Source organism: Oncorhynchus keta, chromosome 32 (assembly GCF_023373465.1).
Source record: "Oncorhynchus keta strain PuntledgeMale-10-30-2019 chromosome 32, Oket_V2, whole genome shotgun sequence".
Taxonomy (NCBI): Eukaryota; Metazoa; Chordata; class Actinopteri; order Salmoniformes; family Salmonidae; genus Oncorhynchus; species Oncorhynchus keta.
Genome location: NC_068452.1, coordinates 2,567,084 through 2,584,001, shown reverse-complemented (window position 1 = coordinate 2,584,001; position 16,918 = coordinate 2,567,084). Strand labels below are relative to the sequence as shown.

Genomic DNA, 16,918 nt, shown 5'->3' with positions numbered 1-16,918 from the left:
TGTCCAAAAAATGAAATCGGAAACTAACTGTCCGTTTCTGTGGTCTAGTCAGGAAGAAGGAAGTTGAATTGAAATCATGACACATTAATAGTTAATGCTTCAGAAATATAATGGGATTATTCCTCGGGTTTCTGTGTAGCATGGTTTGAGGGTTAGTTAATCATTGGTTTCACTCTGCAGGAAAAGGGAAGCGCGTCGTCTCTTTCTGACCATGAAAGTCAACTTCCAGTTTTACTACATCCCTGTCTGTGAGGATCCCAGTCCCACCTGTCCTGTCAAAGTAAGACCACAAACTAACACTTCACTCCTATCAGTTTACAACCTGTCAAGAGACACTCATTTCAGTGTTTCAGTATGTGAACACACACCCACACACACACACACACATCCAGACAGTATGTGAAATGATCACATCAAAAGAATGATATGCGGGTTGAAATGGCAGATTTGGACACTGATAAGTGCCTGCATTGGAACGCAGTGTACAGGAATATGCTGTAAATGGCGTCAGAGCTCAGGCTCTGCACTTCACAGTGCTGAATGAGTTTTGACTGACAGCCGTTCTGAACTTGAGCACCGCACGCGACAAGAAGTTGCCCACGTGCCTCTCACTAATTGGACAACTTTTGTCATTTGTTGTTGTCTGAGTGATGGAAATGCTGTAAATTAAGAGGACTATGTATTTTGAAAGATGAGATGTCCAAATGTGCACTTCACATTTCCATATTATAAAACTCCTGTAATATAGTCAACGTTTATGATCACTATGTTTGATGGCATCAATCAATCTATCACATTGATTTATAAAGCACTTTTTACATCAGCAGATGTCACGAAATGCTATACAGAATCCTAAAACCCCAAAGAGCAAGCAATGCAAATGTAGAAGCATGGCGTCATATCCTGGGTTGTTCTGAACAGAATCTCACTTGGCAAAAACTGGTTGAATCAATGTTGTTTCCATGTAATTTCAACAACAAAAAATCTATATGATGATGTTGAATCAACGTGGAAACTGATTGGATTTGGAAAAAGTCATCAACGTAAGGAAATGTGTTTTTTTTCACCCAACTTTGAACTTAAATCCAATGAAAGTGATATTTTTGGTTGATTTCACGTTGGCAACTCAACCAAATGTAAATCAAAACTAGACGTTGAAATGACGTCTGTGCCCAGTGGGATGTTTGCGTATTATGAAGAAAATCCGCAGCGGAACAAGTACCCGAATGCACCTGAATGCACCTGAATGCACCTGAATGCACCTGAACATTCCTTTCTATGGGCACCAAAATTACAATATGTTCTCTGAATTGCCCTGTGAAAGCGTAACACTGTAAGATCGTATTTTATAACTTAGCTAGTCATGTTGGCAATAGAACAAGCTTTCAAATGATGCCCACTGTGACTTATAATGGTCCGTTTTTGGATTGTGTATACAACAACAGTAATTGTGTGATGGTGGGGATGGAGGGCAGTGTTCCAAACAAAACAACTACAAGTGTGCTTGCTGTAGTTCCTCAAAGGCACAGCTAGGAAAGCTATAAAAAACAACAACCAAGCACCTTATAGTTGAAGACTCTTCTTTTAAGTCCTAAAAATGTATTGAAATTACTTAGGAACTGTGGCCACTTGGAGAGGGGTGTGGCCACTTGGAGAGGGGTGTGGCCACTTGGAGAGGGGTGTGGCCACTTGGAGAGGGGTGTGGCCACTTGGAGACTATTGTTTTTATCTTATGTTGCACCTACCCCACATTTTCCAGGAATATTCTCATCATGTTACTTACTGAATGTATCCAGAGTATTTTCAGATTTTGTTATCAACAAATGTGGCAAAAAGCACAGTAAATATAAAATGCACATAAAATCAACAGTGTGATGTTTGGATTCAGTCTTGTGTCACGTGAACTGTGTCCCCAACTTAGGTATTATAATTTTCCCAAAATCTCCAAACTGTTCCCTTTCAATTGCTACCGTGGTTATGTAAATGTTTTCATATTTTTCCTGTAAGAAACATTTAAATGTAGCCCTATTCATATAGGCCAATTCCCACTAGTGTAAAGGCTTAATGTCGTTCTCTGGTTTCACACTGAACTTGAACCTTGTGCTTCTCCACCTGCGTTGCTGTTTGGGGTTTTAGACTGGGTTTCTGTACAGCACTTTGTGACATCAGCTGATGTAAGAAGGGCTTTATAAATACATTTGAAATGGGAAAACTTAGCTGTAGTTGAGTTACCCTAACAGTTTAGTAGAGTAATTAATGTATCTATAATAAACCATGTTGTACTTCTCTATCAGGAAAACCTCTCCCCAACCCGGGAAAACCCCTGTGCCCTGGGTTCCTACTTGGGAATGGTGGATCCATGGTACGACTGCAACATCAACAGTCTGGGTTCCATGATCCCCAAGCTGGCCAAAATGGTACAGTAACCCACTGTTTCTACGTTATGTTGAAATGGCCGCATCAAATAGTATTTCTGTTCTCTTTTGATACTTTGGATTAAGCCTGCCTGGAATGCATTGGTTTCATTAGCCTGGCAAGTGTAGCTTTCAGGATTTTAAGAGGAAACAAAATACTAGTCTGATCTGCAGCAGATAAAGGTATGTGGTTAGTTATGTGTGGTTATGTTGAATGGGGTTTATGCTCTGCCACCGGGAGAGCATAAAAAAAGTCAACAAATTATTGTTTGCATGTTTCTAGGGGTTTTGAATGATTAGCAAACAAAAGGAAATTGCACAGTACTGTACAGTAGTTGCCTGCTTACAGGAAGTGAAAAAAACATCTATGAACCTATGAACCTATGAGTACTGTATGCAAATAGCGTTGCTGTTATGAGTCATCTTAGCATTTAGCTGGATAGAGGGAAGAGAAACTGTTTGGCACAGTGTAGTGAAAGACAGGGAAGTATCGGAGGGGTAAAATATTGTGAAACGTAGCAGGGAAACAGGGTCAGGTTTTCATTGTTTAATGCTGTAGTTTCCAATAAATCATGAATGGTAATGGATTACAATGGGAGGGAAATAGAACAAACATAAGTTGATGCTGCATAGTAAAAAAGCCTTCCCGGAGTAATCAAGGCACTCATGTAGAATGAAAAGGCCTTTTTTTGCAATGCTTAGGTGGGTTTTTTATTCTTGCCGTGCATAAGCCATAAATCAATCAAGGCGTTTACTATGTTCCACTACATGAGAGTGCCTTGATTACTTCTGGATGTTTGTTTGCACAAAGGCTTTCCTTTCCTTTTCCTATTTCATCCCATGATCAAAGAGCTGTCACGTTCGTTGGAATGAATATCGGACCAAGGCGCAGCGGATGTCGAGTTCCACATTATTTATTAAAGAAGTGAAACTTAGCAAAGACAAAACACAAATAAACAATAAACTAACAAGGAACCGTGACTACAGAGAATGCTACGTGCACTAACTCAAAACAATATCCCATAAAACACAGGTGGAAAAAATGCTACTTAAATATGATCCCCAATTAGAGACAACGATAGCCAGCTGCCTCTAATTGGGAATCATACCAAACACCAACATAGAAAAACTAAACTAGAACCCCAAAAAATAATAACTAGAGAACCCCCCCAGCCACGCCCTGACCTACTATACCATAGAAAAACAAAGGCTCTCTATGGTCAGGGCGTGACAAGAGCACCTTGTGGATGAACTATAAACCACAGAAGCGCTCCTCTCCTGTGTCTCTACATGAATGAAATAGAGTTCCTTCCAAAACATGAACATTCAGTGTATTAAAAAGCTGCTTTTATGTGTACTGTCTTGGTCAACCGCAGGCTCCATACTAACATGATCCCATCTCTCTCCAGCAGTCCAACAGCAGCAAGCAGGCAGAGCCTAACCCCTTCCTGTCTGATGTCATTTCCTACTATGTGCGGACCGGACTGCAGCCTGTTTACTTCACCATCTATTCTGTCAAGGTGAGGAGACATAGGATGCATCTGAAATGGCACCCTATTCAGAGCCCTGTGGACCCTGGTCAAAAGCAGTGCACACTATAGGGACTAAGGGGCCATTTGGGACACAGACGTAACCATATGCTTCACAAACAGGTCTCGTTATCGCCTATGCACTATCGAATCTCTCTACCACTGTCTGTTGTCTATTGTGTGACATAATGACATTAAGTCTGCGGTGATGGACTGAGCATAGTTTATCATTAGCACTCTAGCATGTTCATGATTATCAGCCCTCACTCATAGACCAAAAAAACACCAAATGCCATTTTGCAGACGCTATTATCCGGTGCGACTTACAGTCATGAATGCATTAATTTTTTTATGTACGGTTGGCCCCAGCGGGAAACGAACCTCGTGGCGTTGCAAGCGCCTTGCTCTACCAACTGACCCACGATTGTCATTCTCTTGCCTATGTTCTAGATCTGCTTCCCCAACCTGACCAAGGACCCAGTGGAGGACGTGTTTCTCTCCCACTTAGAGCTGGACTTCCCCGAGTTCAAACAGTCCCCAACTACTTTGAAAGGTAACATTTAGCCTGTGTACGCCCCCGATCAACGTTCTCTACGTCTGATGTTTCGTTTCAAACTGACTGATTTGAAGTGTGTGTGTACGTGTCTTTGTCACTCGCCCGGTCTGATCACGTCTGTCCTCCCTCTTCAGCCACGACCATCAAGCAGAAGAAGAACACAGGAGACGTATGTGGTGCCGTCGTCTCTGTCAACTACAAAAAGGTCGGCGAAAGATCAACCATGTTTTTAACATGACCTCATCAATATACATCCACGTGAAAGTGCTGCATCTGGCGATAAAGCGAATGTTATGCTCTATTGTCATAGTGTTGATGCAACGTCTGTCTCTGTTTAGAGTTTTGAACTGCATCATGGGAGTAAACTTAACTGACCTGAAGAGAGATCCTATAACCTGTGTTTGACGTTTTGCTCTATTTTGATAGTGTTTGGGATTGATACTGTTGATGCAACGTCTGTTTGTCTCTGTTTAGAGTTTAGAACTGCATCATGAGAGTGGCCTGACCTGAAGAGAGGTCATATAACCTGTATTTGACGTTTAGCTGTTAGCTTCTCTCTATGACCTTTGTCCTGTGTCTCTGTCCTCCTCTCCAGGTGTCATTGAGTGGTAGAGACGTAGACAAGGGTATGTCAGTGAGGACTTCAGGTGTTCAGATTAGTGGCATTTCCTCCAATGAAACTGAAGGTATGCAACACTAAATATCACACACAATGATATTTACAACATTCATGTAATTCATTGATAGATTGATCTGTATTGTGATCAGTAGTAGCTGAGTTGTCACCCATAGGGCACATATGTCAATTCAGCGGGCAAAGTCACAATGTAAAATAGTAGTGAATGTCCATGCTGTTGCATATTGATGCAATTGTGTGAACTGTAAAAATAAGTTCTGAAATGTCTACTACTTTTCCCATATTATTCTGTATATCTGTTGAAGCCTGGCCTATGTTCTTGTTTTTGTTGTCGTCCTCAGATCTGAACTGTCTTACAGTAGCTTTCAACGAAACTAAACCCAAGAACACCATGGTGAGTTTACACCGTTTTAACACACAAATGTCTATCAGTGAAAGTTGTTATAAAATTCGGAAACATAAAACATATTTACTTCATCCTCTCGGTATTCTTGGGTCTCCGCCTTGTTCTTAACGTCACAAAGGCCTGGTTCGCTTGACCAAGCCATGGTGGCCACATCGTTTTATGATCTCATAAACCTAAAACCCAAACCTAACACACAGACTTAATTCCACAGGAGGCCAAGATCCGTACCTGTAACATTAAGATCAGGACCCTGGAGATGAAAACCTTCACTGTGACCCTGGACAAAGACTCTAGGAGGACCTTCCGAGACGTACAGAGGTGAGAGCTGTTGGTGTAGCTGTTGCCTACGCTTGGCCTAACATAAAAACTTGAAATAGATGAAAACAGGTCAGACAGTGGTTTGGTGGATAGACACATGATCTTGTTACCAGAAGGTTGCTGGTTGAAATGTATTCTGAAGCATGTTGACCTAACCTCATTTGGTTAGCCCTTGTCATACTGTATATGTTTTAGTTACATATGCACAAGTTATATATATTGTGCCATGTTACAGTATATATTATATATATTGTGCCATGTTACAGTATATATTATATATATTGTGCCATGTTACATTATATATTATATATATTGTGCCATGTTACAGTGTATATTATATATATTGTACCATGTTACAGTATATATTATATATATTGTGCCATGTTACAGTATATATTATATATATATATATTGTGCCATGTTACAGTATATATTATATATATATATATATATTGTGCCATGTTACAGTGTATATTATATATATATATATTGTGCCATGTTACAGTATATACTATATATATTGTGCCATGTTACAGTATATACTATATATATTGTGCCATGTTACAGTATATATATATATTGTGCCATGTTACAGTATATATTATATATATTGTGCCATGTTACAGTATATATTATATATATTGTGCCATGTTACATTATATATTATATATATTGTGCCATGTTACAGTATATTATATATATATATATATATATATATATATATATATATAGTGCCATGTTACAGTATATACTATATATATTATGCCATGTTACAGTATATATTATATATATTGTGCCATGTTACAGTGTATATTATATATATTGTGTCATGTTACAATATATACAGCTGAAGTCGGAAGTTTACAAACACTTAGGTTGGCGTCATTAAAACTAGTTTTTCAAACACTCCACAAATGTCTTGTTACCAAACTACAGTTTTGGCAAGTCGGTTAGGACATCTACTTTGTGCATGACACAAGTCATTTTTCCAACAATTGTTTACAAACAGATTATTTCACTTATAATTCACTGTATCACAATTCCAGTCAGAAGTTGACTGTGTCTTTAAACAACTTGGAAAATTACAGAAAATTATGTCCTGGTTTTAGAAGCTTCTGACAGACTAATTGACATCATTTGAGTCAATTGGAGGTGTACCTGTGGATGTATTTCAAGGCCTAACTTCAAACTCAGTGCCTCTTTGCTTGACATCATGGGAAAATCAAAAGGAATCATCAAAGGCCTCAGAAAGAAAATTGTAGACCTCCACAAGTCCGGTTCATCCTTGGGAGCATTTTACAAACGCCTGAAGGTACCACGTTCATCTGTACAAACAATAGTACGCAAGTATAAACACCACGGGACCACGCAGCTGTCATACCACTCAGGAAGGAGAGGTGTTCTGTCTCCTAGAGATGAACGTACTTTGGTGCGAAAAGTGCAAATCAATCCCAGAACAACAGCAAAGGACCATGAGAAGATGCTGGAGGAAACAGGTACAAAAGTATCAATATCCACAGTAAAACGAGTCCTATATCGACATAACTTGAAAGGCCGCTCAGCAAGGAAGAAGCCATTGCTCCAAAATAGCCATAAAAAAGCCAGACCACAGTTTTCAACTGCACATGGGGACAAAGATCGTACTTTTAAGAGAAATGTCATCTGGTCTGATGAAACAAAAATAGAACTGTATGGCCATAATGACCATCGTTATGTTTGGAGGGAAAAGGGGGAGGCTTGCAAGCTGAAGAACACCCTCCCAACCGTGAAGCATGGGGGTGGCAGCATCATGTTGTGGGGGTGCATTGCTACAGATGCACTTCACAAAATAGATGGCTTCATGAGGGAGGAAAATTATATGGATATATTGAAGCAACATCTCAAGACATCAGTCAGGAAGTTAAAGCTTGGTCGCAAATGGGTCTTACAAATGGACAATGACCCCAAGCATACTTCCAAAGTTGTGGCAAAATGGCTTAAAGACAACGAAGTCAAGGTATTGGGAGTGGCCATCACAAAGCCCTGACCTTAATCCCACAGAACATTTGTGGGCATAACTGAAAAAGCGTGTGCGATCAAGGAGGCTTACAAACATGACTCAGTTACACTCATATCACATTATTAAAATAAAGTGGTGATCCTAAATGACCTAAAACAAGGAATTTTTACTAGGATTAAATGTCAGGTATTGTGAAAACTGGCTAAGGTGTATGTAAACATCCGACTGTTTGTAAATAACTAAATGCACATATATGCTTTTAAAAAGTGTAATATTATAATCCTCATTCAATGTTCAATGTCACTAAAGCCTAAATAAATTTGACATAATTTGACATGTCCTCTATCAATTCATTCATTTCCAGCATAGAGATCACCCCCTGTCTTGATCCTGGATACTGTGTCCAGAAGACCATGCGGTCCAAGTTCAGTTTGGGGGAAGAGGAGAGGGACGCTGGCCTCAGCAAGTACATGAACAAAGGACTTCCTCTACCAATCAATACCTTCGCTGGTATCATCAACTGACTGATCCCACAACCATCTGGATGGACTCTACTGTAGACAGGCTGAAATGTTGAGACCATCCACATTGTATGACGATCAGGGATGTGCTCAGCACTCACAACAGCGCCTCAGTGTGCCTTGAGGGGATGTGGAAAGAGAACCTGGGTGGCAGTTAAGGGTAACCCGCGGTTATTTACCTGGTGTAACCTTGACAAGAAAACTAGTTGAGTTTGACAAATGTTAGATTTGTCAACAAACAAATTCATTTGCCATGGGTATTGGATCCCGTTCCAGTTTCTGCTTGTGACAGTTATCATATACTGTTCCCATGGGCATATCTCTGACTGACGGCATAGTCAAAGAACAATATTGCCTCTAAAATTGAGAATTTTATGAGCGTGTATGAGGCATGAGAGTGAAGCTGGGGTGGTATTAGCTCCTAAATAGGCTTTAGCTCAGAGGACTAACATAAACATGACAACCTGGGTTCAAAATCTGGTCCGTCAGAAGAGTTGCCAACCCTCCCAATCATCTAATCTAAGGGATGATTCATCCATCCCTTGACGTCAGGGTTGGGGCAAATTCCATTTCAATTCAGTAAAGTTACGGAATAAACTGAAATTCCCATAGGAATTGACTGAATTTAAATGGAATTGACCCCAACCCTGCTTGCCATGTAAACACACTACCTGCTGCTCTTTGAGTTCTGACACTGAATCACCCTGGTAGGGTCATTTTCATTACTAAGCTTGGCAGAAGAACAACTTTAAGATAGTTTGATGTCTTGGTGAGCTAACAACAGAAGCTCTTTGAAGCAGTCACTTCATTTTATTAGCTACTTCTTTAAACAACAGGTTCCATTTAAAGGTGTATATGGCTCTCTGAGCTCATCTAAGTTCTTGCGAGTTAGCAATAAAGGTTTGAATGCACTGTGCACAAGCCTTCAGTAAAAACATGACACAAAAGAGCAGGCACCTATTTTAAGATCCCTAAAGAACCTGTTGCATGACAGGAAAACGACTGGCGGGGTGGTGGGGGGTAATTATCTGGTGGCTTACTGCTTATGACTTTGTTCTGTATGCTATACTAACAAGTGGTGCAAAACCCAGTGTGGTTGACTATGACCATGCTAGGAGGCCTATTATGCTAAAAATGAAAGTTAAACTCTGAGCCCTTCGCTTGTTTCAAACGAATTTATCACGCCTCACTTGAAGGTGATGGAACACAGTCACCGCTATAAGGTATTGGCTGGTTTACAATAAATCATGAGGTGATGGGGACCAGTTATCATATATGCACCCATAAAAAGTATGTAGATGACAAAAAAAGGACAGACATACAGACAGAGAGAGAAAGACACTGACTGACTGAATGACTGAGAGGCCACATCTATAAAAGCCCCTGTCGTAATACCATTGAAAGAATCGAGGGTCTTAAAGAGTTCTGATCGCCAGCTGGTATGTTTGTAATGCATCATCAATCACCAATAGACCTTTTTGCACACTTGTCTATTTTTTTTAATGTTATGTATGTAAGACTAATCATTGGAGTAAGGTATCATTGCAATTACTTGTTTAATAGTAGTGTAAATACTAATGTATTTTATTTAATTACTGTATATTTTATATAAAAAAAGTTTGACTTTTTCCAAAATGAAGTATAAATGAGCTGATTATTTGATTCTTAAAGGGATAGTTCACCCAAATTACAAAATGACATATTGGTTTCTGTAAGCAAGAAGTCTATGGACAAAGTACGACAGAAATACATGGACAAGGTATGACAGAAATACATGCTTTGGTTTAGTTTCCCTGGCACTGTTCCACTGCTAACGTTTTAGCATTTATGGCACAAGTATATACATATATACTGATATTAGCATTTTTCCCCATCATTTTCAAATCCTCTAGAAGGGACTTTGTTGAGCTTCACAATACATTTGAGATACTTTTAGATGATTTGGACTTGATGCGTGAAAAATCCTAGTAATGGTACCATGACTTGAATGGGATTTGTGACACACATGTTAAAACGGTGCCAGGGGAATAAAACATGGAAAAGCATGGATTGCTGTCCTACCTTGTCCATAGACTGTTTATGCTGCATTCCAGACAACTCATAAACTCCAAACCTCAAAGTTAGAATTTGCGTACGTTTTTTTGTGTCGACCTTCCTATTGGTTGATTCTAATACTTTCCAATTGGGAAACTGTGACCTTTCTACAATGAGTTTCCAAGTTGGACATTTCAGAGTTTCCTAGTTCTGAGTTTTCTTGAACACGGCATTACAGTTTAAGGAAACCAATTTGTGGTTTTATAATTTGGGTGAACTATCCCTTTAAGTACAGTGCTGTTGAATAAGAGGGATACTGTGTGTAGTACCACCGATTTACGTTAGGTGGCGGAATGGTCTAATAGAAAAGTATATCTTCGAGTTTACAGTACAATAGATGTTGAAAACATCAGCCTTGGCTTGAACACCGCAAGCTGAAACAACGGAAAGAGCGTGACAACACCAGCACGTTGTGGAAGCGTTTATACCCAGTTCTCTGCCATGCAGCTTGGTACTTAATGAAAGACTGTGCGCATAGACTGCTCCAGTTGCCTTTTCTTGTCAGTTTTCCTTCGGTTTCCAAGACACAGCATTGTACTTGTTTGACAGTGCATCCTTGACCAGTTTGGAATCGAACCCAGGGTTGAGAAATGGAAAAGGAAAATAAACACGGATCATCACATCAGTACGGCTCTCTGGAATGCACTACATGGAATACAGACAATTCCAAAACAGGTAAATTCGTGGAACTGTTTGTGTGTGCATAATTGACCTGAGAAAGTGAAGACAATAGTATTTATTACAGGGAAATGCTTGCAGTTGCATGCAGGTGTTGATGTTTGTTTCAAAATGTACGTCTACAGGTGGCAGTCAACAGCTGTAACTAGAGAGCTTACTGTTTATTTTAGTTCGTTAGGATCCCATCAACAACTGCACATGCAGCAGCTAACTCTTCCTGTGGTCCACATAAAACGTACAAATACATGACAAAGTACAAAACAGATATAAACAAGGACTTGACATTCAAAATTAAAAATAATATACGAGTTCTATATTGGAAAGACACCAAGAAACAACAAAAATTATATTGACACACTATTCATATACATATACAGTACAGTTAAATTCGATCTTTAGAAAGAGGGGAGGTGCTGTGATACAATATGTTTTTTTTAAATCCGTTTTTAAAGCTAAATTAGCTTTTTGCCTTAGTCCACTCTGGTAGCAGAGCATTCAATGATGACATGGCTCTATACATGCAGTGCCTTTGGGAAGTATTCAGACCCCTTGATTATTTCTACATTTTGTTAGGTTACAGCCTTATTCTAAAATTGATTAAATAATTTCCGCCCCTCATCAATCTACACAAAATACCCATATGACAAAGCAAAAACTGTTTTTTATAAATATTTGCTAATAATTTTTAAAATAAAAATATTAAAATGAAATAAGTGTTCAGAACCTTTAATCAGTATTTTGTTAAAGAACCTCTGGCAGCGATTACAGCCTTGAGTCTTCTTGGGTATGACGCTACAAGTTTGGCACACCTGTATTTGGGGAGTTTTTCTCTCATTCTTCTCTGCAGATCTTCTCACACTCTGTCAGGTTGGATGGGGAGCATTGGTGCACAGCTCTTTTCAAGTCTCTCCAGAGATGTTCGATCAGGTTCAAGTCCGGGCTCTGGCTGTGCCACTCAAGGACATTCAGAGACTTGTCCCGAAGCCACTCCTGCGTTGTCTTGGTTGTGTGCTTAGGATCGTTGTCCTGTTGGAAGGTGAACCTTCGCCCCAGTCCTGAGCGCTCTGGAGCAGGTTTTCATCAAGGATCTCTCTGCACTTTGCTCCATTCATCTTTGCCTCGATCCTGACTAGTCTCACAGTCCCTACGGCTGAAAAACATCCCCACAGCATGATGCTGCCACCACCATGCTTCACCGTAGGGATGGTGCCAGATTTCCTCCAGACGTGACGCTTGGCATTCAGGCCAAAGTGTACAATCTTGGTTTCATCAGACCAGAGAATCTTGTTTCTCATGGTCTGAGAGTCTTTAGGTGCCTTTTGGCAAACTCCAAGCAGGCTGTCATGTGACTTTTACTGAGGAGTGGATTCCACCTGGCCACTCTACCATAAAGGCCCGATTGGTGGAGTGCTGCAGAGATAGTTGTCCTTCTAGAAGGTTCTCCCATCTCCACAAAGGAACTCTATAGCTCGGTCAGAGGGCCCTTCTCCCCCGATTGCTCAGTTTGGCCAGATCTAGGAATAGTCTTGGTGGTTTCAAACTTCTTCCATTTAAGAATGATGGAAGCCACTGTGTTCTTAGGGACCTTCAATGCTGCAGACATCTTGTTGTACCTTTCCCCAGATCTGTGCCTCAACATACAGTGGGGCAAAAAAGTATTTAGTCAGCCACCAATTGTGCAGGTTCTCCCACTTAAAAAGATGAGAGAGGCCTGTAATTTTCATCATAGGTACACCAACTATGACAAATAAATTCATTAAAAATCCTACAATGTGATTTTCTGGATTTAAAAAAAAAATTGTCTGTCATAGTTGAAGTGTACCTATGATGGAAATTACAGGCCTCTCTGATCTTTTTAAGTGGGAGAACCTGCACAATTGGTGGCTGACTAAATACTTTTTTGCCCCACTGTAATCCTGTCTCGAGGCTCTATGGACAATTCCTTCGACCTCATGGCTGTGAGGGGAACGGCACCTCAGTACCTCCAGGCTCTGATCAGGCCCTACACCCAAACAAGGGCACTGCGTTCATCCACCTCTGGCCTGCTCGCCTCCCTACCACTGAGGAAGTACAGTTCCCGCTCAGCCCAGTCAAAACTGTTCGCTGCTCTGGCCCCCCAATGGTGGAACAAACTCCCTCACGACGCCAGGACAGCGGAGTCAATCACCACCTTCCGGAGACACCTGAAACCCCACCTCTTCAAGGAATACCTAGGATAGGGTAAGTAATCCTTCTCACCCCCCTAAAAGATTTAGATGCACTATTGTAAAGTGGCTGTTCCACTGGATGTCATAAGGTGTATGCACCAATTTGTAAGTCGCTCTGGATAAGAGCGTCTGCTAAATGACTTAAATGTAAATGTAATGGCTTGGTTTTTACTCTGACATGCACTGTCAATTGTGGGACCTTATATAGACAGGTGTGTGCCTTTCCAAGTCATGTCCAATCAATTGAATTTCCCACTGGTGGACTCCAATCAAGTTGTAGAAACATCTCAAGAATGATCAATGGAAACAGGAAGCGCCTGAGCTCAATTTCGAGTCTCATAGCAAAGGGTCTGAATACTTATGTAAATAAGGTATTTCTGTTTTTTTATTCTTAATACATTTGCAAAACATTAGAAAAAACAGTTTTCGCTTTGTCATTATGGGGTATTGTGTGTAGATTACTGAGGATATTGTTTTATTTAATACATTTTAGAATAAGGCTGTAACGTAACAATATGTGGAAAAAGTCTGAATACTTTCCGAAGACACTGTAACTGAGTGACGCATTAAATGTGTTTTTGGTTTGGGTACAGTGAAGAAACCCATAGCGGTGTGTCTGCTGCGGTATGTACAGTGAAGAAACCCATAGCGGTGTGTCTGCTGCGGTATGTACAGTGAAGAAACCCATAGCGGTGTGTCTGCTGCGGTATGTACAGTGAAGAAACCCATAGCGGTGTGTCTGCTGCGGTATGTACAGTGAAGAAACCCATAGCGGTGTGTCTGCTGCGGTATGTACAGTGAAGAAACCCATAGCGGTGTGTCTGCTGCGGTATGTACAGTGAAGAAACCCATAGCGGTGTGTCTGCTGCGGTATGTACAGTGAAGAAACCCATAGCGGTGTGTCTGCTGCGGTATGTACAGTGAAGAAACCCATAGCGGTGTGTCTGCTGCGGTATGTACAGTGAAGAAACCCATAGCGGTGTGTCTGCTGCGGTATGTACAGTGAAGAAACCCATAGCGGTGTGTCTGCTGGGGTATGTACAGTGAAGAAACCCATAGCGGTGTGTCTGCTGCGGTATGTACAGTGAAGAAACCCATAGCGGTGTGTCTGCTGCGGTGTGTACAGTGAAGAAACCCATAGCTGTGTGTCTGCTGCGGTATGTACAGTGTATGTCTGTTTGAAGTGTATGCAAATAGATTATTCAAATGGTTAGGCGTTTTCAAACACACAAAAGAAGTAGTCAATTTCTCCTAAACCCTCAAACATGAAATACTATGATGCATGTTGATGATGTCAGTTCTGTGTGTGCAGTTAAGGGCAAGGCATGCTGCTTTGTTTTGAGCCTGCTGCAGCTTTAATAGGTTTTTATTTGCTCCACCTGGCCATATTACCAGACAGTGATCAAGCCCGAACAGTTGTGGTACACTTGTGTCAAAAACGCAGAACATATTTTTGTATCAGACATACCTCTCCTCATCTTTACAACAACTTTGTTCAATATGACTTGACCATGATAACTGACCATCCAATGTCACTCCTAGGAGTTCAGCTTCTTCAACTTGTTCAATGGTCACCCCCTTTATGCACAACTCCATTTGAGGTTTGATTTTTAGATATATTTAAGGCCAGATTAATGTTAATGACTCATTCTGACACTGACTGTAACTCCTTGCTAAGAGTCTCAGTGAGCTCACTGGCAGTAGGTGCAGATGTGTTGAGTGTGCAATCAACAGAATACATAGTAATTTTAGCATCTTGTAAGACAAGTGGCAAATCATTTTTTTAAATAGAGAAGAGTAAGACCCAAGGCAACTGCCCTGAGGGATACCACACTGTACATATCTGATGTTAGAGAAACTTCCATTGAAGAATAGTCTCTGGGTTCTATTGGATAAGTAACTCTCCAACCATGTGATGGCAGGTGATGTAAAGCCATAAGTGAGTTTTTTTAAATAACGTGTTTTAGAATAATGTGTACAGTCACAGGGTGTACGCCATTATAGTGAGTAAATTGCACCTCAAATTATAGATGATGAGACTTAACAAGACATTAAGAATGGAAGAGAACATTGCGAGTGTCCGTTTTGCAAGGCTGTGGACACACTGTTCCCACACTATTCATATCATTACATTAACAATTCTCCTTTTGATTTCATGTTTCAACAACAAAAGGAATAGGAAAGTGTTTGTTTGTTGAGAATAATTTATATAATTTATTTGTAACTTAAACACTTTATTGTTTTAGTCATTATCTTCTATTTCCCTTCAATCAAAGTCCATGTAGGCTATTACTGCACTTCCTTCCTTCTTTCTTTCGTTCTCTCTTTCTATATCTCTCTCTCCCTCTATATATATCTTTTTTTCTCTATCTCTCTCTCTTTTTCTCACCCTGTCTTTCTCTATCTTTCCCCTCTACCCCTCTCTCTCTTAATTTCCGGTCTTCTCACGCCCTCATCTCTCCCTCCTTCTACCCTTCCTCCTTCCTTCCCTCCCTCTTCTCTCCCTCCCATCCTCCCTGTCCGTTAGTCCGTCACTGTGTGATATCTACCTCATTAAGAAGAAAACCACCGAGGCTGATGGAGGGGGAAAAAAATAACGGACAGAGGGAGGAGAAGAAAGACAGTAATTTGAGGCCTAGTTTCAATCCAACTGTGGTAACGGTCGGCTAACAGATGCAGCAGTGTCCTCCAGTGACAGTGTGCTAGACATTCTCTTAGGGAGGGTGAGAGACATGGACTTAGAGCGACCCACAGTCAAACTTTTAAAGTTAGTTCCACAGAGCGAGGTTGAAAGACAGGTAGTAGTGTACTTTTTTAATTGAGTTTGGAACACAGAAATTGTCTCAACATGAGAAGCTTTGCAGAGGAATTGGATGACTGTTCTTCCAGTATCTCTATTATCCATTTCTTCCTCTCTACACACACACACACATACACACACACACACACACACACACACACACACACACACACACACACACACACACACACACACACACACTATTACACACACGCTTTCGCTATGCAGTCTCACAGTGACCCTGGCTCTAACTCCAGGAATGACCCCCCTCCAGCCCTGATCTCTTTCCCTTAGTGAATGGGTGTGAACATGCCACCAAGTAACACCAGACCCGACCAACCTCTCAGCCCCAGACGTGGTGATGGCTGTCAAGGAAATGGGCGCCGGAGGCTGGGTACACAGTGAACCTCTCACTGATGGCTTTTGGGAAGCCTGTTGTGGCATTTTGAAATCCCAACGTGCCACGTGTATTGTCCTTGCCAGGGGGGAAGTGTAGGTCAGAGGAGGGATGGGAATGGGACGCTAAAGACAATAGAGTTACAGAGAGAGAGGTTTGAACTTTAGGGGATGTTGGGAGTGTTGTCGGGCTTACTTGAATGAAGTTTGAAGTTTTTAAGATTCAGAGTCAACTAATCAGTCTTTATGATGAGACTACCCCTCCCTCCGGAGTAAAAGTGCCATGGCTGTCTTGACGTAAGTGCTGTCGTAGCGGGTCACATCAGGAAGTGTGTCATAGTAACACAGCTGAGCGTCTCTGTG

General features: G+C 40.9%; 1 protein-coding gene across 3 annotated transcripts in view; it reads left to right on the top strand.

Annotated features, from left to right (window-relative positions):
* LOC118389312 (phosphoinositide 3-kinase regulatory subunit 6-like) overlaps positions 1–11,099 on the top strand; it is a 33,072-nt gene extending 21,973 nt beyond the window's left edge. For 2 of the 3 annotated variants that reach the window (XM_052490313.1, XM_052490314.1), the window contains exons 12-20: positions 181–280; positions 2,295–2,417; positions 3,824–3,934; positions 4,394–4,496; positions 4,634–4,704; positions 5,095–5,185; positions 5,478–5,530; positions 5,754–5,860; positions 8,224–11,099. In XM_052490313.1, the coding sequence (XP_052346273.1) occupies positions 181–280; positions 2,295–2,417; positions 3,824–3,934; positions 4,394–4,496; positions 4,634–4,704; positions 5,095–5,185; positions 5,478–5,530; positions 5,754–5,860; positions 8,224–8,383 (919 nt within the window). In that variant the 3' untranslated portion in view covers positions 8,384–11,099. The remainder of the gene's footprint in view (positions 1–180; positions 281–2,294; positions 2,418–3,823; positions 3,935–4,393; positions 4,497–4,633; positions 4,705–5,094; positions 5,186–5,477; positions 5,531–5,753; positions 5,861–8,223) is intronic. The other variant, XM_052490315.1, reaches the window with a different exon arrangement.
* The last annotated feature ends 5,819 nt before the right edge of the window (positions 11,100–16,918 follow it).